Raw genomic sequence first — 23,583 nt, 5'->3', positions numbered from 1 at the left:
GGCCTGGGCCTTTATGTAACCCCCTCCCCCAGAGCTTAGAACAGTTCTTCGCACGTAGTAAGCCCTTAGCAAATGTCATCGTCGTCACCATCCTCATGTCTCCGCCCCCTGCCAGTGGCCTGGCCCTGTATGTATCCCCCCAGCGCTTAGAGCAGTGCTTCGTACATAGTAAGCGCTTAACAAATGCCATCATCCTCATCATCCTCATGTCTCCGCCCCCGGCCAGGGGAGACCAGAAAGCAGCCCGGAGGGGGGAGTGGGGGAGGAACCCCCGGGCCCGGGGGGAGGAAGGAGGGGGCGGGCCGGTGCCAGGAGGGACGGAGGAGGAGGAGGAGAAGGAGGAGGAGAAGGAGGCGGTGTCGCCGCCCCTCCCTTCCCTTCCTGAGCCCTCGCCCTGAGCGCCCTGGCAGCGCTGCCCTCCCGGGCGGGCCCAGCCATGAACCGGCTGGGGAAGCGCGGGGCCGAGACTCTCATCGAGCTGTCCGAGACGGCCGACGGTAGGTTCCCCCCAAATCAATCAATCAATCAATCAATCGGATTTATTGACTGCTGACTGTGTGCAGAGCACTGTACTAAGCGCTTGGGAAGTCCAAGTTGGCGACATAGAGAGACGGTCCCTACCCAACAACGGGCTCGCGGGCTAGAAACCGGGCCGGAGAAGCCGAGGGACCCCGGAGTCCGGCCTCCACGGGGAGCGGCCACCGCCCTCTGGGCCTGCCCTCCTTCCTTTATTCCTTCGGTCGTACTGATTGAGCGCTTACTGTGTGCGGAGCGCTGGGCTAAACGCTCGGGAAGGGAGACCCTCCTTCCTGCCCTTCCCCCCTTCGCCCTCCGCCCCGAGAGCGCTGAGTAATGCGGGAGGAGGAGGAGGAGGAGGAATGCCCTCCCTCCACACATCCGCCAAACTAGCTCTCTTTCTCCCTTTCAAGTCCTCCTGAAAGCCCACCTCCTCCAGGAGGCCTTCCCAGCCTGAGCCCCCCTTTTCCTCTCCCCTCCCTATTGTTCTCTGTCTCCCCCTTTTAGACTGTGAGCCCACTGTTGGGTAGGGACTGTCTCTAGATGTTGCCAATTTGTACTTCCCAGGCGCTTAGTACAGTGCTCTGCACACAGTAAGCGCTCAATAAATGCGATTGATGATGATGATGATTCCCCTTCCCCTCCTCACAGCACTTGTGCATATTTGGAAACAGCGTGGCGCAGTGGAAAGAGCCCGGGCTTTGGAGTCAGAGGTCATGGGTTCGAATCCTGCCTCCGCCAATTGTCAGCTTTGCGACTTTGGGCAGGTCACTTAACTTCTCTGGGCCTCAGTTCCCTCATCTGTAAAAATGGGGATGAAGACTGTGAGCCCCCGGTGGGACAACCCTTTTAGACTGTGAGCCCACTGTTGGGTAGGGACTGTCTCTGTTGCCAATTTGTACTTCCCAAGCGCTTAGTACAGTGCTCTGCACATAGTAAGCGCTCAATAAATACGATTGATGATGATGATGACAACCTGATCGCCTTGTAACCACCCCAGCGCTTAGAACAGTGCTTTTCACATAGTAAGCGCTTAAGAAATGCCATAATTATTATTATTTGTACATATTTATTACTCCATTTTATTTATACGTATTTAGTACTCTGTCGTATTAATGTTGTGTATAGGGCTATCATTCTGTTTATTCTGATGGCATTGACGCCTGTCTGCTTTTGATTTGTCCTGTTCCTTTGTCTTCCTCCTTCTAGACTGTGAGCCCGTTACTGGGCAGGGACCGTCTCTCTGTGTTGCCGATTTTTGTACTTCCCAATCTCTTAGTTCAGTGCTCTGCACACAGTAAGCGCTCAATAAATACGATTGAATGAATGAATGAATGAACAAATGAAAGGAGGAGGAGGAGGAGGAGGAGGAATGCCCTCCACACATCCGCCAAACTAGCTCTCTTCCTCCTTTCAAAGCCCTACTGAGAGCTCACCTCCTCCCGGAGGTCTTCCCAGACTGAGCCCCCCTTTTTTTCTCCTCCTCCTCCCCTCCCCATCCTCCCCCGTCCTATCCCATTTATTTATTCTATTTATTTTATTTTGTTAATATGTTTTGTTCTGTTCTCTGTCTCCCTCTTCTAGACTGTGAGCCCACTGTTGGGTAGGGACCGTCTCTATATGTTGCCAACTTGTACTTCCCAAGCGCTTAGTACAGTGCCCTGCAAACAGTAAGCTCTCAATAAATACGATTGAATGAGTGAATGAATGAATCCCCTTCCCCTCCCCACAGCACTTGTGTATATCTGTACAGATTCATTACTCTACTTTATTTGTTACGTATTTAGTACTCCATTGTATTAATGTTGTATATTTAGTACTCTATTTATTGTATTAATGTTGTGTATATAGCTATCATTCTGTTTATTCTGATGGTATTGACGCCTGTCTACTTTTGTTTTGTTCTGTTGTCTGTCTCCCCCTTCTAGACTGTGAGCTCGGTATTGGGCAGGGTTCGTCTCTCTGTGTTGACGATTTGTACTTCCTAAGCGCTTAGTGCAGTGCTCTGCACACAGTAAGCGCTCAATAAATACGATTGAATGAATGAATGAACGAATGAAAGAAAGAGGAGGAGGAGGAGGAGGCTGCCGGATGGGCGGGGGGCCCGGGCCGGGGAAGAGGAGGAGGGAGCGGCCAGCGCGGCCGGGCCGGGACCGCGCCCCTCTAAAAGGCCCAGCGCTTAGAACAGGGCTTGGCACATAAGTGGAAAGAGCCCGGGCTTTGGAGTCAGAGGTCATGGGTTCAAATCCCGCCTCCGCCCACTGTCAGCTGTGTGACTTTGGGCAAGTCACTGAACTTCTCTGAGCCTCAGTTCCCTCATCTGTAAAATGGGGATTAAGACTGTGAGCCCCCGGTGGGACAACCTGATCACCTTGTAACCTCCCCCAGCGCTTAGAACAGTGCTTTGCACAGAGTAAGCGCTTAATAAATGCCATCATTATTATTATTATTTTAAAAGGCCCCGGTCCCCTCGAGAGACCTCTTAGGGCTGGGGGCGACTGGGAGAGAGGAACGCCAGGGGCCAACCACCCTCTCCTCTTCTAACCTCCGGCCCTTCCAAAAAGTGGGGACAAGCCTCCTTAACCCCCGGACGGTCCTGGTGTGGACCACATCTTTGGAACAAGATCAGCCTTTATTGGGGTATCAACTGGTGAGAATATCCAGCGCTGAGAATAGTGCTTGGCACATAGCAAGCCCCTAACAAACACCATCATTATTAATATTCCGTTCGTTGACGCCTACTTTGTAACTTTTTCCCAACGGCCTGCCAGGGAACCCTCCCTCCCCACCGTATCAAGGTGCCTTTTCCTTCGTTTTAATGACCAAATTCATTTTCACCCAAGGGATGCAACCTTTTAAAGGCAAACAGCAACAACAGCAAAAAAAAAAAAAAAAGTTGTAAGAGGTTGTGGTTTTAGTGGAGGGTATTTTATTGCACAAATATTTAGAGTGGTCTTCCTTGCACCACACTTTCCTCATGTCTACTTTGGGTTTCCTTGGAAATGTAGTAATTTTTCCGAGGTGTTTGATTTGGGTTCCGCTCAAGACGCCAAAGTAAGAGGCAAATAAATGTGTGACGGCCTTGTGCTAGGGCCGAGTTTGAGGAGTAACTGCTTCGGGTTTTATAAAGCTCACACGGGGCTGGTGGGTGGCTGCTGAATTCAGCTGTCAGAAGCACTAGCTCTTCTTTCCGAGTTGGGGAAAAAAGTGGAAAGTGAAGTTTTTAGATAGTACGCACGATGACTTGAATGGGACTCTGCCAAAGAGTAAATACGTTCATCTCCCCAAAATTCTATATATCCAGTTATTTAATTTGACTACTATTTTTAAGTCTGTCTCCTTTGCTAGAATACAAATCCCTTGTGGGCAGGGCGCTTGTCATTTCCTTTGTTTTGTACTCACCAAGCTCTTAGTAAATTATTTTTTCAGTTGTTGAGGTTTCAAAAGGATATAAAGAGTTAATGCCTTTTAGGCATCCATATCCATTTGTAAATCAATTCCTTGGGATGGTTCTTGGCAGCCAAGACTTTCTGCCTCTCTACCCGGGGTTTTAAGTCCTAGTGTTAGTCGTCTCAGATATTCATTGGATTGAGGTATTTTTCCTCTTAAAATAGCATTCTTCAAGTCAGTAACAATCAATGAGCTCATTTTGGGGAAATGAAGGCCTGGAACAGTTTTAGTATTCTGTTGTTTCTCTTGTCTGTAGGAAAGGCCCAATCTTGTTAATACTTTCCAGCTTGCCCAAATAAATAGTAATGCAGTGCATTTAATTCACTTAAATTTCCCCTTCTAAACTGTAAGCCCGTTGTTGGGTAGGGACCTTCTCTTTATGGTGCCGATTTGTACTTCCCAAGCGCTTAATACAGTGCTCTGCACACAGTAAGCGCTCAAAAAATACGATTGAATGAATGAATGAATGAACTAAAATACTCCTAGCATAGCTGGTCAGATTGATATCAGCATTCTTCTATTTCTCTGGTAACAATAACAACAACAATGAAAAGAATGGTATTTGTTAAACACTTAGAAGGTGTCAAGCATCTTACTAAGTGCAGGGGCGGATACAAGATAAGTAGGTTAGGCTCAGTCTAAGTAGGAAGGAGGACAGGTATCGAATCCCTATTTTACAGATTAGAAAACTGAAGCACAGAGAAGTTAGGTGGCTTGCCCAAGGTTACACAGCAGACAAGTGGCAGAGCTGGGATTAGAACTCAGGTCCTGTTTGAACTAGGCCATGCTGTTTCATCAGAATTCTACCATCTAACCACTAACTTCTGCCTGGGAAATCATGTATGTAGGAAGGTGTGCGGTGCTGAATTTCAACCAATTAATGCTATTTATTGAATGCTTAGTCTGTACAGAGCACTGATCTAAGTGCTTGGGAGAGTACAGTAAAACTGAATTCCCCATCCACAAGCAGTTTTACAGTCTAGAGGGGGAGACAGACTTTAAAAAAAAAGACTGAGGGTGGAATGAATATCAAGTCCTAAAAGGGTACAGATCCAGTGCATAAGGGACGCCGAGGGAAGAGAGAGTAGGGGAAATGAGAATTTAGTCAGGGAAGGCCTTTTGAAAGAGATGTGATTTTAATAAGGGTTTGAGAGTGGGGAACAGAATAGTGGTCTAGTGAACAGGAAGAACAAAGACTGACTTTAACGTGGTACGTACTTTTGTAAAAATAAAAACAAAGTTTTGAAGGAATTTGAAACTGAACTCTTGAGGTGACTAGAGGAGAAGACGAAAGTTGGCCAAGGACCCAGTCTGATGTGACTTCATTATCTACCTTCACAACACTGCTAAAATCTGCCTTTTTTTTTTACTATCCCACCTGCTACCATGCTGATCCAAGCACTTCTCCTATCCCTCCTTGACTACTGCATCTGCCTCCACTGACCTCCCGGCCTCCTGTCTCGCTCCACTCCAGTCCCAACCTTACTCTGCTGCACGGATTGTTTTTTCAACATAAATGTTCAGTCTATGTCTCCCTACTCCTCAAGAATCTCCAACGGCTGCCCATCCACTTAGGCCTCAAACCGGAATTCCTTACCACTGCCTTTGAAGCACTCAATCTGCTCACCGAATCCTACCTCACCTCTCTGATCTACTACAGCCCAGCCTGCACACTCCAGTCTTTTAGCCCCAGCTTACTCACTGTGCTCCAATCTCATCTATCTCACCACTGACCCATTTCCCATTTCTTCCCCTTAGCTTGGAACTCTCTCTCCCTGCATATATGCCAGACCACCACTTTCTCCACCTTCAAAGCTTAATTAAGGTCACATCTCCAAGCATCCTTTCCCCGACCAAGCCCTCTTTTCTCTGGCTCACTCCCCCTTCTGTGTTGTTTATGCAGTAGGATGCGTGATCTTTGGATATTTGATCTTTGCCCCACCCCAACCCCATAGCAGTTATGTTCATATCTTTAAATTCTATAAGTTATTTATTCATATTAATATCTGACCCCCTCTAGACTGTAAACTCATTATGGGCAAGGAACATATCTGCCAATTCTGTTGTACTGTACTCTTCCAAGCATATAGTACAGTTCCCTGCACCTATTAAGTGCTTAATAAATACCATGATTGATCGATTAATTGCAAAGTTACGGTTGGTAACTCACAAGAAATGTTTGCCCATACTGCATATTTCACCACATGAAATGATTCCTCTTCCATTGAAAATTAAGTTTTGGAGGGAAACAAATAAACCCCTAAACTGACATAGAGTTCCTGACAACAAAATGCCTCTTAGCTTGCTGCCTTGAATTCTTCACCCAGTGAAGTGGGGAGGAAATCTGCTATGAAATGCACTGTGCAAGGAGGGATGCATGCATTAGGTTTTATTTTTAACAAACTAAAAGCCAAGGAAAACACTACTCTGTCAAGTAACAAAAGTCAAACATTACTTGCAGTGGGCTGGTAATCCTGTTTTTTTTTTCTTTTAGATGAAGGCATTATAGACAACTAAATTATAATTCACCTGGTTCAGGAAACTGGTGTTTTTATGACTGAGCTGAAATTAGTATAAAGTGTATGCATGTTGGTAGGTGAAAATGCTCTTAGATTCTCAGTGTTATTTCTTTTCATGAAAAATTAAGTGTATGAATTTAGCAGACTGTAGCTTCAGGCTCAAGGTTTAGGAAAAACACCTATGAGGCATCATTCTGCTTAAGTTTTGTTGCTGTTTTCAGTACTTCCAGTACAAAATGTTATTCTTCATCCAAGGAAAAACATAAAACATAAAACTTCCTGTGTTGAAATCTAAGTACCAAACCTTCAGAACTAAGAGGTTTTTGTTTTCAATTATTTATTGAGTGCTTACTGTGTTAAGAACACTATGCTAAGCGCTTGGGAGAGAACAGTATACACATTTCCTGTCCATTATGAGCTTATAGTCTAGAGGGTGAGACAGATATTAATATAAATAGTAAATTACAGATATGTATATAAGTGCTGTGGAACTGGGAAGGGAGATGAATAAAGGGTGACATAGAAGGAGGTTGAAGAAAAGGAAAAGAGGACTTAGGGAAGGCCTCTTGAAGAAGATGTGCCTACAATAAGACTTGGAAGAGGGAAGAAAACCCCACTTTTCCCAATCTCCTACTATTTTCTGCATCACCCTAACTTGCTCCCTTTGTTTTTCCCCCAGTGCCCCCCAAGACCCGCAACACTTATGTATATATCTGTAACTATATTTATTTGTATTGATGTCTGTCCGCCCTCCTCTAGACTGTAAATTTGTTGTGGGCAGGGATTATCACTGTTTATTGTTGTATTGTTGGTTCCCTTAGTACAGTTATCTGCACACAGTAAGCGCTTAATAAATACGATTTAATTAATTAATTAATTAATTAATGAGGAAGAGGAAAAGCCCATGAAAGAGACTGAGAATGAGCAGACAGTGATAGGAAGAGAACCAGGAGAGCACAGTGTCAGTGAAGTTGAGTTTGGTTAATGTTCTCAGGGGATGGTAGGTAGTGTCGAAGGCATTTGAGAGGTTGAGGAAGATTAGGATGGAGTAGAGGCCTTTTGATTTAGCAAAAAGGAGATTGTTGTTGACCTTTCAGAGAATAGTGTCTACTTCCTCTACAAATGAAATACTGAACTGGATACAGACCCCAATTTAGTATAGCAGTGTTTGTGCTCTCAAGTAGCAATTTATTTTTCATCTGTTAATAATATCCACAAGATCACTACAAAGTTCTGCCTCAAGCACCACAGTGGTAAGAAAAAGTATGGAAAGAGAACTTTTGACTTTGGAAGTCCCCTTTTAATTTTGACTTTGGAATCTGGCCCAACTTTTTAAGTTTTGTGACTGTAAACAACTGTAGTAATGACACTAATTATTCTGCTATGACATTTTCCTTTGCTTTGCAAATAGTAAAATTTGTCTTGCCACCATAAAGGGACAGGTAGCTCAATCGTCTTTATTATCTTTTTCTCCACCTTTAAGCAAAAGAAGTGCCTGAATGATGCCATGCATTGGATTCGTCCTAGAACCTACCAATTTTGTCCACTATCTAGCTGAATGCCCTACAGTTCAGTGTGAAAAAATTGATGACTTTGTGAGTTTTGTAAGTTCATTTTTAGAGATTCGAAAATCATGGTCTTGAGAAACAGCATGGGCCCTGAAGTCAGAGGCCCTGGATTCCAGCCTCTGCCACTTGACTGCTGTGTGACCATGGACAGGTCACTTGACTTCACTGTGCCCAGTTTCCTTGTCTGCAGAATGAGGATTCAATATCTTTTCCCCCTTCCCCTTTAGACTGTGAGGCCCCTGTGGTTCAGGGGCTCTTCTTTATCTATGCCTATACTTTATCTACCCAGGGTTTAGTACAGTGTTTGTGGCCATAATAAATGCTTTACAAATATGACAGCAATAATAACAATAATACTTATAATAATTATTAATAAAAGCCTGAATGGATTATCTGAGGAGGGAGGAAAAGTTTCCCTTCTCTCCCTTCCACTCCAACTCCCTGCCACTCTGCTCGACATTGCTGCTACTGCTGAGGCTTAGAGGTTTCTAGTTGCTCCCTTCACCTTATATATTTTATTATAATAATGGAAAGGAAACCAACCAGGAGCCATCAACTCATGGACACAGAGCCACAAAGTATAGGTTATCTGGGAGCAACTTGCGGCCCATTTGAAGTCACAGTCTGTTCATTTCTGGTTTAGTAAATCAAAAAAATAGCATGTTTTGGAGCAGTAGTTAAACTTTTTCCAAGAAACACAGTTACTGTGCTGATTATAGACTTTAGAAAAGGTTGGGCCATGACTTTGATATTTTGAAAATGTCTCTCCATGGTGTCCAAAGAGAAAGTGAAAATGACACTTTTTGGATAATTTCTAGAATAAGCCAAGGATTACTTTATAGCTTTTACCATCTGCAGATATTTTTAGATGGCTTAGAAGGCTTTCTTTACTTGAAGATTTTGTAGAACTTTGCTGAGTGAGATGATGTGGTCTGGTCCTTCTAAGTACTTTGCCTTTCTGTCTATGCCTTTAGATTGAATTTAGACCTGCATGTGGAAAACTAGTACCATATCCATTTATTTCTTCAAGCTTAAGGACCCACAAGGATTATCAAAATGAAAACAAACAAGACTTTTCAATTGGAGGTTTAGCTTTATACCATATCCTCTGTTCCTATTATTTTTAGAAGCTGGTGTGTTGCAGATCACCCTGCTAACCCATATTCATTTCAGTGGGATTTGAGAGGCTTATATAAGTGGGTTTCTATTAATACATCAATTCTTAAAGAAGCACTGAGTTAACTGACATTTTGCCTTTACAGGGCACTTTAAAATAATTTCTTGAATGTAAAAGTGATGGGCAACATACAGAATGTCATGTCTGAGCAAGTTGTGAGAATTTTTGAAACTAGAGAAAATAGCTTTAGCCTAAATTCTGGGTGGAAAATGAAATCATGTTTGCTGAATTCTTTTTGGGCTCCTATCAGCAAGTATCTGACAGGGAAGTAGGGAACTCAGGAATGTCACTGGAAAAAGAAAATAAAGTTTCTGTCTTTTCCCCTGTGTCTTTGGCAGCTCATATGGCTAGGAAGAGATTCAGGTTATCCTAAGCTTTCACTCTAACCATAAATTAGGCATATCTGGAAGCTCCATTAGCTTGTTCAGGCAGTGATTAATTGTTATTTTGAGCAAAAGTGAACTTGGGGATGAGCATCTAATGGGAGGAGTAGAAAAAAAAGTGCGAGGAGGCCAATAAAAAGGAAGAGGGGCTTAGAGAAGGAAAAAAGAAGAGAAAGGAAAATGTGGAAAAGATGAAGAGCCATTTGAGACTCTCAAAGGGAATCAGTCCCTTTGCATAGTTTCTTAGTCCTGAAGCCTTCTCCAGGACTGAGACTCATTGGTTGTTTTTGGTGGGACCTTTACTATCATCAGTCCCAATCTCAAGAGCCTAGTACCATACTCTGTGCTCTGTATTCCTAGCATTCAGTACACAGGTGGTATAGGTACCCAAACTTACTCCCTGCTCAGTGTTGCTTTTTCACCATCTTCCTTCTCTTGCATTGTTGTTGCCAATTTAGCTTGTCATAACTGGACTCTGGGGTCATCTTCCTTCTCTTGCATTGTTGTTGCCAATTTAGCTTGTCATAACTGGACTCTGGGGTTGGGCCTAAGGCTACTCTTGCTCCCTACTCTGACGTCTTAAGGGTGAACCATTTGGTTCCCTGGTGTCTGTGAGACAAGCTGACCTCTTTCTTGCCTGGTGCACTGCTTGCTTGCAATGGCCCTAGCTGTGCCACTGAATTCGGGGAGGAGGAAGATGGCTCACCCCATGGACTTTGGAGAAGGGACCTCTCATCCCCACTGGCCCCAAGGCAGTGGGCCAAATAGTGCCGGCTCAGATGCAACTCAGGGATGAAGATGGAAACCCTGTGTACAGAGAGCAAAAAGTAGAGCCACCATCTTGGCTCCACCATTGAGCTGCTTTCTGTTTCAAAAATGTGCGAGTGGGTCTGCTACAGCCACATTTCTGGCCTAGAGCTTTGGGAGTGAAGCTATTGGCAATGCCTCCAAAGTGCCAACTCATTGTGGGCAATCTACCCCATGGTATGATCATCTGTGCTTTCAGGAAATTATTTGGCATCTTATACTTCAGTGTACTGAAGAAGGAATTTAACTCAGTATCAAAACTGAGATTTGGAAAGTAAGAAATTAAACATTCTGGAGAATGATAATTCTTTGTTCATATATTTTTGCAATAGTTTTAGGCTACTCAGAAAGTGGACTAAGGTCATCATCATAGTAATAATAATAATAATAATAACAGTATTTGTTAAGCGCTTAATATGTGCCAGGTACTATGCTAAGTGCTGGGGTGGATACAAGCAAATCAGCTTGGATACAGTCCCTGTCACATGGGGCTCACAATTTCATTTCCCATTTTCCAGGTGAGGTAACTGAGGCACAGAGAAGTTGAGTGACTTGCCCAAGGTCACACAGCAGATAAGTGGTGGAGCCGGGATTAGAACCCATGTTGTATAAACACATGTAGGGAATATATGGAATATTTCCTTGCACTGCTTAGATTGGGGAGTGCTTGGTTGTAGCTCTTTCCAAATATAGTTAAAACTGTAACTGGTGGTTGGCCCGTTACATCTGTTTATGTATTTTCAGATGTTGGGAAGCGATCTGATTTGCAATCCTGGTACATCAACTGATTTCAATCGGCATTTTTCCTTACCATAAGAAAATAAAATCACTGGCTCAAGCTTAAAAAAAAATTTGTCAACATTCCTGTTCAGACCATGCAGCCACTGCTATCAAAGCATGTGCTTTTCATAATACTTTACTTTTTTAAAAATTTTTCCTTTTAAGTTTACACAGATAAACACAGTATGAAGTGCAGGTTAGTGAAAACAGGACTCCATAGAGTCGAGCAAGTTGAAGTGATGGCTATAGACATGGTTCATTACATTTTGTGATTTATTCTTGAGTGCTGACACTATAGCCAACTTGTTTTGATTGTACAGTGCGACATACAGTCACATAAGGTCTTTTTGGACAGGGAACAGGTCTACCAACTTGACCTTGGGCAAGTCACTTAACTTCTCTGAGCCTCAGTTACCTCATCTGTAAAATGGGGATTAAAACTGTGAACCCCCGGTGGGACAACCTGGTCGCCTTGTAACCTCCCCAGGGCTTAGAACAGTGCTTTGCACATAGTAAGCGCTTAATACCATCATTATTATTATTCTCCCAAGTGCTTAGTACAGTACCAATGATTGACTGATTTGGTCATTTCCTTCTTATTCTTCAATAGTATTAATTGACCTAGTGATGGAGAGTCATTTCATTGAATTGTATTTATGGAAAGTACAGTTCAGCAACAAAGAGAGACAATCCCTGTTCACATTTATTAGCCAACTCTGGAAACCTTTGTTCAGGAGAAAGCAAAAATGGAATGAAGATGAAGAGTGATATAAGGAGAGGAGGTGGAAGCCGAAATGTTTCTTTAAGGCTTTAGTAATTTAATAAATTCACTTAGTGTAAACACAGTGAGCTGCGTTTTTTCTCCATAGTAGGGTTTTGTTTCATTCAGAGAAAGCTAGTTCCATTTTCCACTTCCCTTTACTTGTCAACAATTACCTAAGTTATCAGTGGGATTCAGAGTATCAGAAGTCTCCCTCTCTGCAAAATTCTGAAGACTTTTAGCTGTGAAACCCAGACAAACAAAAATCCTGGTTTTTTTTATTCCAAAAATGGGGTCTTATGAGATTTCCAGGGATGATCCGACTAGACCGATGGGTCTTTTGAAAATATATCCTTTAAAATTCTGTTTGGCTAATCAGTGATTTAAAAAAATCATTTCTATCATTATAATTAAGTGACTAAAATAGCAAACTTATCTTTTTTTAAATCTCAAAATTAGGCAAGGATGTGTATATTTCAAGGAACAAATGACTCAGATGTTTAGTGGAACTAGAAACTTGAGCTTACTTAATCTCTTAGGCATTTTTGGCCATTCCCCCTGGAGAAAGTTTCTTTCAATGCTGAAAGTTAAAATGGGACCATAAAAGCAATATAAATGTTTCTGCCTGTGGATAGAGAGCCTTAGAATTCATTTGTAGTGCATTCTTAAGCACTAGTCACCCTTTGGTGCTTAATAAGTACTTGTTAATGTGGAAGAAAATTATTTAAAAAGCTAATATTATCATAGTACTGTGAGGGCCCTTCAGATCAGAGAACAAACTCAGAATTCTTTTGATGTTCTTGGCTTCCAAACATACTTTATAGGTGGAAATTGTACTATTATTAAGGGCCTATCACTTAATCAGTTGTATTTATTTATCACTTAAGCTTAAGTACAATAAAATTGAGTTGGTAGAGACAATCCCTGCCCACAAGGAGTTGTCTATTGACAGGAGGAGCCTATTGTGTGGTAAGCACTGAAGTAAGTGCTGGAAAAAATGAGAATCATACATAGTCCCTGTCACTGAAGGAACTCATTCTAAATATGGAGTGGGGAGGATTGACAGTGGATATATAAGGAATGGAGAAACTATACAAAATAATAACATAAAAAGTCAAGGCAAAAAATAATAATAATAATGGTAACAATACATATGACACTTGTTAAGTGCTTACTATGTGTCAAGCAGTATTCACAAGCGAAGGGGTAGATGCAAGTCAATCAGGTTGAGTAAATGTAATCTCATCACTGGAAGGGAATTTGTCTACCAACTCTGTATCGTAGTCTGTCAAGCTCTTAGTACAGTGTCCTACATGCAGTACACTCAGTAAATACGATTGATTGAATGATTGATTGAGGACTATAGAACATTCTGTTCTGCAGTTTCATGCTCTCATTTGTCTAGGCAGAGCTATACAGAATCCAACAACCTCAATAGTCACAGCTATAACCTCCCCAGCCCCCAGTATCCTTAAAATTGAGGAAAACATCTATATCCTAAAATTGATGGAGGCTTCTAATGCTGCTGCTTTTATCTTCCTCCCACAACAAAGGAGAGAGCTGGATGAGGCCCAGCATCACCCAGGTATCATCTCCTTCACTGTGCTTCCTGCTGCCATTTTCATCTCTGATAGGACAGCAGGGGAAGAGAGCAGGATAAGGTCTTATAAGTAGAGTAACGAATCCGATGAGATAAAGGGCAGAGATTCCGATTCTTTAAATAGTGCCAGATAATGCAGCACCATTAATTTCATTCATTCAATTGTTCATTCAGTTGTATTTATTGAGCACTTACTGTGTGCAGGGCACTGTACTGAGCACTTGGAAAGTACAGAACAGCAGTAGATACAATCCCTGCCCACAATGGGCTCACAGTCTGAGGGATTGAGTCCTCATGGACCATGAATGGATTACTAAATTTTGAGAAATTACTTCACCACATAAAAATAATTGTCCCTCATGTGAGCAGCTTGTCAAGAGAGAGGACAGTGCTGCTTTGAATATTAGGATTCATGCTAGAAAATGAGAGGTTACTTTGGTAAATCACACATAGAAGGTTTTCCTTTAAAACACTGGATTGTCACTTTGGGGAAGCAATATGGCCTAGTGGATAAAACATAGCCTGGGAGTCAGAAGGACCTGGTTCTAATCCTGTCTTCACCATTTGCCTGCTGTGTAACTTTGAGTAAGTCACTTAAATTCTCTGGGCCTCAGTTATCTCATCTGTATGTACAGTGGGGATTTTGATTGTCAGTACCTTGTGGGACCTGGACTGTGCCCAACCAGATTAGTTTATGTCTATCCCGGTGCTTAGTACAGTGTCTGGCGTATAGTGAGTGCTTTACAAATACCATAAAAAGTCCATCATTTGTCTAGCATTCTTCTAGGTATTAAAGGAGGAGCCTCTTGTCTAAACGGAAAGAGAAAACCAGCTAATAAAGCACTAGCATATCATACATATTTACAAAAATAGGATTAAAATTACGGTGGCCATATATCCTGATTTTTCTGGGCAAGTCAGGACTAACTGGAGATTGGCAGCTTGTCTTGTCTGATAATAATTGCAAAATATCTGTCCAGGGTTCAGAGGGAAGAGCTTGTCAGTTTCACTGGTGGCTCCAGCTGGCCTGGAGCGGGGTATCCCAGGGATAACTACACCCCGGGCTGGAGCTGCTGGGAAGATTTGAGTGTTTGGATCCCATTTCTATCCAAAGGGTGGGGGCCCAGGGCATGAGAGAATGGCATTGCATTCATGACATCTGAGGACAGGATAGACAAGAGGGTTTTTTTTTTTTAAATTAACGTATATGGTAAACATTCAAATCACTTTAAACAGCAAATTAATTTTTTTTAAAAAACCTCAGATTTGATTAGAAAAAATGTGGTCTGGGAATGAATGGATGTTTTCTTTTTCCTATGCCAAAAATACACAGTCCACAAGGTGGTTCACCAATTCAGGGTTACTTTAGCATAATCCAGTATTTGCCTTTTGAAGGTACAACAAATCCCATATCCACCACCCATACTGGCTCACTATTTCCTATATCTGTTTTCAGAAAAAGTGATGTTTCTTTTGATTATTAGTTCCAGCTTCTGATTTTCTGTCTGTAGTATGTATAACACTCATATTCACTCTTATCCTGTTGGGCATCCTGTCACAATTTCTCCTTGTTGCTAAGCCTGGGCATTTTCTTGTCTCTTGCTCAGGAAGGATCCCTCTCCCATTCATCTGGGCTATTCCAGAAAGGCGGGATGGGGGGAGGAGGAAAAGAGAGAGAGAGAGATGAGTTGAATTCTGGACTGTGAGCCCGTTGTTGGGTAAGGACAGTCTCTATATGTTGCCGACTTGTACTTCCCAAGCACTTAGTACAGTGCTCTGCACACAGTAAGCGCTCAATAAATATGATTGAATGAATGAGTTGGATGAAAAAGTAAGTCTGATTTTTTACATAGATGAACACCTGGTATGCCATTTGCATTTCCTAAAGGAGTAAGAACTAGCCACCTGTTCTTTTTAAAGCTGGATTTGCTTAACAGAGAAAATTTTTTTCTTAGGGTGGAATCCCACCGCAAGACTAAGTAAATGGTATTCTGAAGTTCAAATTTGTGTCTCAGGGCAGCCCTAGAAAAGTCAAAATAATGAATAGCTTGAAGGATATTATGAAGGTTCATTTTCATAATCCACATGCAAGTCAGAGCATTTTGGTGAGACTTTTAAAGTAACATATAGAAGTGTGTTGATGTGTTTCTGGGAGCATTGTAATATCAGAATATATATAAAAAATCAATCTGGACTGGACTAATGATCCACCCAGCCTAGAATGGTGTTTCTGGAATCTGTCTAAATCCTTGAACCCATTGATAATGTCTGCTGGTACAACAGTATTGAATTTCCTGTCCTTACTACTAGCTATGTGAAGTACCTCCCCAGTTGCTTGCTTATTGTCGACAGGAGGAGCCTGTCGTATCGTAAACGCTGAAGTAAGTGCTGGAGAAAATGAGAATTTTGCATAGTTTTATAATTCTATAATTTTATATTATTACAGTTGTATAATTCTAAAAAGATTAGTTTTTAATCTGACATCTTCAAGCTTCACAGGAATTCTCTTTCTATTATTGTGGTATTTGGTATGATAATTAGCCACCGAGGGAGAGGTAATGTTGTTCTTTCATTGCCCTGGCGTGTAGTTCTTAAATGTCGACCTCTCAAAGGCCTGACTTGGGTCACTTAGAGAAGAGTTTTAATTCCATGAATTTTAATTCATCATTTTTAGTTGTGCAAAAACACACACACAAAACACAGGATTTTTGACAAATCAGCTGCATCCTATAAGTTAATCCTTGTCTTCCAGTAAATTCCAAAGGCAGGGATTTTTGTCTACTAATTCTATGGTAATCTCCCAAGCACTTAGTACAGTGCTGGGCACAGAATATGCTCTCAGTAAGTACTGTTTATTGATTTAACAAGTGCCTGGTAAGGGGCAGTGTTTCCCAGCTTCAGACTGAAATGGTTTTCTGGAATTTAGGGAAGCAACATGGGGGCTTAGAGGACCTGGGTTCTAATCTGCGCTTCGCCACTTGTCTGCTCTGTAACCCTGTACAAGTCACTTAACTTCTCTTTTCCTAAATTACCTCATCTGTAAAATATGGATTCAGATTGTGAGCCTCTGTGGGACATGATTATGTCCAACCTGATTAGCTTGTATCTACCCCAGTGCTTAGTACAGTGCCTGACACATAGTGAGGGCTTAATAAAATGCCATAAAAAGTTGTGCTGCTAATTAATCTAATCATATAATCAAAGCTGGGATGATTTATCTATCCTGTTATCCTTGATAAAACTTAATAAACTTGAATCCTGTCCCACCTTCGCCTTTTCAGGTTCAAGAGTTCTGTTCTCTTCAAGTTTATTTTTTTATGGTAGTTGCATCATTTCTCCTATCTTATTTTTTTTTCTGTGAGAGGTAACTCACTAGATAGAAAAAGCTGAAAAGCTGACTTGCAAATTTAACTAGAGTTTGTAGTAAGTTCTCCATAGACTAGCCAGATTCACTGCTCACTTTTAGTGCAGGCCAGAGTTCCCTCACCTTGTATAGAAATAAGATGTGGAATCTTAAGCCCTTCTGATTGGATTTTTTTTTTTTTTTGGAAGTGGATTTTGGACCTCATAGATAGATCACCATCCCTGGGCAATGGTGCCCCTTGTCTTCTATATAGGTGTCATTCCTGGCTACAGCAGAGTTTTTTCTGGACGCGCAGAATTGTGTGCAAAAAGTCAAACCTGGCTCCGTAGAACTCCCCAGCGTTTCTGTTCGGTGGTTCAGTTCATTGCCTCTTTTGAAAGAAATTCCTTAACCTTTAAATAAAGCACAACCTTTAATTTGTCCCAATATTCTTTATTCATACAGCCGTTTTAAAAAAATCTTTAATCTTTTTTTGCCTACTACTAATGGTGTGTTTAATGAGATATGGCCTAATTGTAACAGTGCATTATATATAATTCTAGATGGGTAAAGTCAATTCAGTACAACAAGGATGACTGCAAAGCTTGTAATTTAACATTTAGGTGTGCGGCTCATTAGCTTATATTTAATTGAAGGAGTGCTTACAAAGAAAATCAAACAAAGGATCTAAACACTAAGCAGGAGAACACCCTCTCTGTGCCATTAGCTCATTTTTCAGCTATATGGATCAGTAAAGTCAAGTCCTCTTATTTTGGCACACACTTCACTTTTTGTCTTGGAGCTTTCCTGTCAAACCACCCAGAATGATGCTGCCTCTGCCCTAGATATCCACCGTGTATCTGCAGCTCGCTGGCCCTGGGAAATTTCCTGCCTCCACATCCATCTCTACCCCACGAAGTCTTTTTTCAATGTGCTAATCTGCTCATTTTGAACTTCATCGTAAATGGAACACCTGGAACAGATCATCTGACCAAGAGTTACCAGATTAGAGGCTAATTCCTGCTCTCTCTCTGCTTGAACAGCATGACAATGATTCCAGGCTTCAGAATGAAATGTTTTGAAGTGGCATTGCTCAGGCATCTAATCCTCTCAAATCAAGTTGTTCATTTACCATGGTGATATTCCTGTGTGTAGTTCTTGATAATATCAACTCTTCAGTGATCTCTATTAGATATTAATAATGAACAGAATAGGTTCCAACTGCTTTCTCTTTACAAGCAAAGGAGGCAGAAGGGATTTATGATAGGAAATATCAAGAGATGATATTACCCACTCCCTGGGGTTCTGTAGTACTTATACCACATCAGTATTATCAGGCCTGAGACGAGGTAATAGGCCACAGTGGAGGCCCATGTACTAGAGAGGGGTGTGTTTAAGCAAACTATCCACATTTAGCGTATTGAAGCCTGTAATTATTTTAGCAGCCTGGGTCCACAAATTACAAAGATGTCTGTGGCTTGAGAACCTATAAATTTAGAGTTTAGTGCAAACATAGCACACCAAGAAGCCAAGGCTCAAACCAACACATACATAGCCAACACATACATAGCAATAGCTGGTGTTACCCATGTTTCATTTCTGAGCTTTAAATAGTAAAACTCCCAGAAGGGACACTATTATAAATATAAGGGTGCCTTGGTCCGGTGCCCACCCAAATTGGTCGATTATGGGTTAATGGTCTTATCTGGAATTCTGGGTGATTTGAGCCCTGCCAAAGGCCCAGGGCCTGTTAACCCCTCATAGGACTTTGCAAATAGAAGGTTTTTTTTTTTTTTACAAATTGTTATGGTCATTTTTATTGCCTTTTGAGCTGAAAGCTTTACAGTAAGTAAACAACCAACACAAATACTCACTTTTCTGCCCCTCCCTTTCCTCCCTTACTCTCCAGATCAGTGTCCCTCCTACCAATTAAATTTCTACATCCTCTTGATCAGCTGATAGCACTAAGCTCTCAAGCTTTGGAACTCCTACCTTCTCATGGTTCAAGCCCTTCCAATCAATCATAATTACAGGGCCCTTACTGTGTGCAGAGCACTGTCCTAAGAGAGTACAATACAACAGAGTTGGTGGGCATGCTTCCTGCCCACAAGAAGCATACAGCCTAGAGGGGGAGACAGCTATTAAAATAAATTATGGATATGAATGTAAATGCTTTGAACCTGATAGTGGAGTGAATAAAAAGTATACATCCAAATACTGGGGCAGTGCAGAAGGAAGATGGAGTAGAAGAAATAAGCGCTTAGTCGGAGAATGCCTAATGGAAGAGATGTGGTTTTTAATAAGGTTTGATCAGGGGTTGTATAACTATCCCAGAGGAAAGCAGGGAGCTCACAATTAACCTACATTCAGTATATAGTATATAGACAAATCTCTGAAGGGTGAGTACAGGAATCTTGGGGATTGTGGGGAAACGAGAACCAAAATGCTAAATCTCTGATTAAGCAGAATGAATAGTGAAAGATTCACTCATGTTGAACAAAAAATTTGGTTTTAACATCATTTCCAGTATGAAAATAAATATTTAAGTATATTTATGACTGTTAATAGCGGTAGTGCAAGGATAAAGTTTCAGGTGGGAAAATGGTGTAACCATTGGGAAGGACACTAATTTAAACACTTCCATTTTGAAAGTAACCCACTTTAAATTTATCTATTGTTCACTGTATGAGGATTTTTAACATCACATATAAAATGCCACTTAAAAACCATAATATCATCAGTATTTATTGAATGTCTACAGTTCTTTGGAGCATGTCATAAAAGCAGAAGTCCCAGTCTGCCTTTGAAGGGGAGGCAACAAAAGTATAGTAAGCCAAATATGAATGAATAATTAATGAAAAAATGAACATATTTACACATAAGGGTGAGCCATATGGTGTTTTGTCCAAGAGGAGTGAAGTTTAGGGAATGTCTCCTGTTTTTCGTCATTGTTGTTCTTTTTTAAAATTAAATAAAAAGTTCTCCCACTGTGGAGAATATTTTTCCGTATCTTAGAGTTTCCTTTAGATAACTTAAAGTTGCATTTGTCATTGGGTAAGACATCTATCATTTGACCAAAGCAATCATCTACTAAGCTGACAAGTGTGAAATTATGTCAGTGACCTCCAAAGTAAGCTAGTATGCTGACGTGGATTGATAATTTCAGTCCGTATGTATCATGATATTCACTCCACCCTCAACCCCACAGTACTTGTGTACATATCCTTATACCCTGCAATTTACCCTATCTGAAAATGATTTTAATTTCTGTCTCCCCACTAGACTGAAGGCACCTTGTGGACAGGGTTCATTTCTACCACACTATTGTACTGTAGTCCTCCAAGAACGTATTACAGTGCTCTGCGCACAGTAAGTGCTCAATAAATTCATTGCTTGATTATCCTTGTTTGTTTGGAATTTCATCCTGGATTTCCTTTGACCATTTTTCCAGTTGGTTCAAGTCACTTTACATTCTGTTTTTTTCCCCAAAGTGTTCGCAACTCTTGGTGATCAGTCAATCATCATTTATTCAGCGCTTGCTGTGTGCAGAGCACAGTTTTAAGTGTTTGGGAAAATTCAGTATAACAGAGTTAGTAAACATGTTCGGTGCCCAAAAGGAGCTTATAGTTTAGCAGACTGTCCTAATTAACATGCTCTCTGCATGTCTGAGGAGCAGATCACTGATTCCTTCCCCGAGATCATCATCATGTACTGAAGAAAATGCCCTAAAATCAGACCCTGAGGGGTATCCACTAAGTCCATTTTCCTCAGGTGAGTGTTTGAAACCCTTTTTTAAAACTGGAAAAGAAAATCACAGATCACAGATCAGTAGAAGGGAGAAATAGACATTGAATAAATAGAATTTTTTCCAACTAACTGCTATTTTCAGGATACATTAGAGTTCAACATTTGATTACTTTTGCTCTTCTCTCATATGTAAATCATTTTTGTCCTTATCATTCTTATCTTCCCATCCATACCCTGTCCTTTACCAGATTTTCCTGTCACTGTAGACAGAACCACCATCCTTCCTGCCTTGCAGTCTCATAACCTTGGCTTTGTCCTTGACTCACCTCTCTCATTCAACTCACGTATTCAGTCTATCACTAAACCCTGTCAGTTTAACCTTCACAACACTGCTAAAATCCTGCCTTTCCTCTCCATTCATACTGTTACCATGTTAATCCAAGCACTGATTCTATCCCTCCTTGATTACTATATCAGCTTCCTGTCTGATCTCCCTGCCTCCTGTCTCTCCCCTTTCTAGTCCATACTCCACTCTGATGCCCAGATCATTTTTCTACAAAAATGTTCAGTCCATCTTTCCCCGCTCTTCAAGAACCTCCAGTAGTTGCCCATCCACCTCCACATTTAACACTGGCTTTAAAGTACTCAATCACCTTTCCCCACACCTTATCTCACTGTTCTCCTATTACCACCCAGCCTACACACTTCATTCCTTTAATGCCAGTCTACTCACTGTACCTTGATCTTGTATGTCTCAACACCGATCCCCTGCCTTTGTCCTGCCTCTGGGCTGGAAAGCTCTCCCTCTTCACATCTGACAGACAATTGCTCTTCCCATTTCCAAAGCCTTATTTAAGGCACATCTTCTCCTAAGAGGCCTTCCCTGACTAAGCTCTGATTTCCTCTTCTACTCTCTTATGCATCCCCTTGCACTTTTATTCGTTCTCTTTATTCATCCCTCCCTCAGCCCTCATTCCCTTTATTCATCCCTCCCTCAGCCCCCAGCATTTATGTACATATCCATAATATATTTATGTTAATGTCTGTCACCCCCTCTAGATTGTGAACTTGTTCTGGACAGGCAATGTGTCTAACAAGTCTGTTGTATCATACGATTGACTGATGGTTCCCATTATTTTCCACTGTTAGGTATATTCCGTTTCAGAAACCTTTCCTTGTATGGTATTTTTAATAATTGGAGACTAATTCAATTGGTCATTTATGGAGTGCTTACTGCTTTTAAACCACTAAGTGCTTTGGAAAGTGGGCAGGGAACGTTTCTATCAAATCTGTTATATTGTACTCTCACAAGCCCTTATTACAGTGCTCTGCACACAGTAAGTGCTCAATAATACCATTTATTAATTGATTGACTATATAACAGATTGGTAGATATGTTCCCTGACCACAAGGAGCTTACAGTCTAGAGGGACTACCAGGGATAGGAGTGTGGACACTGATGGTTTTTCTTATAAATTCTCTAGAGAATGGGTCTTATAAATGAACCCTTTTAGATTATAATAATGATGGCATTTGTAGTGCAGGGACTTTGGAGTCAGAGGTCATGGGTTCAAATCCCGCTCCACCAGTTGTCAGCTGTGTGACTTCGGGCAAGTCACTTAACTTCTCTGTGCCTCAGTTACCTCATCTGTACAGTGGGGATTAAGACTGTGAGCACCCCCCCCACCCCCACCCCTGTGGTACAACCTGATCACCTTGTAACCTCCCCAGTGCTTAGAACAGTGCTTGACACATAGTAAGCACTTAATAAATGTCATTATTATTATTATTATTAAGCGCTTACTTTGTGCCAAGTACTGTTGTAAGCACTGGATGACTTCTCTGGAGTCCCAATCTTATGTTCCTTAGTTCTTCTAAAACATCAATTTGATGGAAAGAAGGGCACAGTAGACTCAAGGAGGAAGATGCCACCTGAGTTGGTGTATCAGACACACCACAAGGGAAAAAAAGCAGGTATTTTAGTACTGGGAAGAAGGAATCTAGTAATGCATTAAGATATAATTTCAACAGATTAAGAATTGTAATTTGGAATTTAATTTGCATTTCAGCCTAAATAGGAAAAGTCCAGAGGCATATTTTTGTCCAAGTTTAACAATGCTAACATGGAAAAAAAGAAATTGCAGTACTTCTGTATCTACATCTGTGGCTTTGGACCCATTAGGAAAATGGACTCTGTTCATGAGTTGCTGACAGAAAGTAGCGTAATTAAATATTTCCATTGCAATGCACGGAACAGTTTTCTTTTTATTAAGGACAAAATCCTAGACATTCAGGAATGTACCAACTTTACAAAATGCCAAAGGCCTTGATAAAGGTTCTGAATTACTTTACTTTAAGTCACATTATTGACATTAAGGAAGTTTCCATGATTAGTTGTTTTAATTGGTCTAAATTTGATTCTCAGGTATTGGAAAAAGAAGGTGGAATGAGAATTCAGGGTGAATTAGCTTAATCAAATTAACATATTTTTGGATTCCTTTTAAAATAAAGTAAATATTAGATTGTTGTCAGAGCCAAAGTGAAACAGAAGGTTGCACAAGTATCCAAGTATTGCTAAGTTGAAGGTTCTAAAGTTCAGCATGCAGGCAAGGGACTTTTTTTTTTTTTTGGTCTAAAATATGTGGAGTTTGAGACTAGAGAATCCTGATTTCATAAATAGTTATTTGTTCGCCATCTTTGCTTTCCTTCTTTCTTTGAAGTTTGGTGGAAAGAAGAGAGATTTTAGGGAAGGTAGGGGTAGGGTCTGGAACTTTTCAGGTATTTGAGGGGCAGGTGAGAAAGCAGAGGGCAGTGACTTGGAATAATTTTGAATGGGTAATCTCCTGGGAGAATACTTGGAAATTGCCTATGGACTAGAAGTAAAGTTTGCTTTGATGGTTTTTATATTAGCAATTGCTGACACTATTTTGAGG

At 41.2% G+C, this 23,583-nt stretch overlaps 1 protein-coding gene across 4 annotated transcripts in view; it reads left to right on the top strand.

The window, feature by feature from the left end:
* Positions 1 to 420: 420 nt before the first annotated feature.
* Positions 421 to 23,583, top strand: part of ANO5 (anoctamin 5) — a 95,072-nt gene continuing 71,909 nt past the window's right edge. For 3 of the 4 annotated variants that reach the window (XM_038764790.1, XM_038764788.1, XM_038764791.1), the window contains exon 1: positions 432 to 497. In XM_038764790.1, the coding sequence (XP_038620718.1) occupies positions 437 to 497 (61 nt within the window). In that variant the 5' untranslated portion in view covers positions 432 to 436. Of the gene's footprint in view, positions 498 to 23,583 lie in introns of all 4 variants that reach the window. The other variant, XM_038764789.1, reaches the window with a different exon arrangement.

Source organism: Tachyglossus aculeatus, chromosome 22, assembly GCF_015852505.1.
Source record: "Tachyglossus aculeatus isolate mTacAcu1 chromosome 22, mTacAcu1.pri, whole genome shotgun sequence".
Lineage (NCBI taxonomy): Eukaryota > Metazoa > Chordata > Mammalia > Monotremata > Tachyglossidae > Tachyglossus > Tachyglossus aculeatus.
Note: the sequence above shows the minus strand (reverse complement) of the source record. Positions and strands in the feature narration are given on the sequence as shown.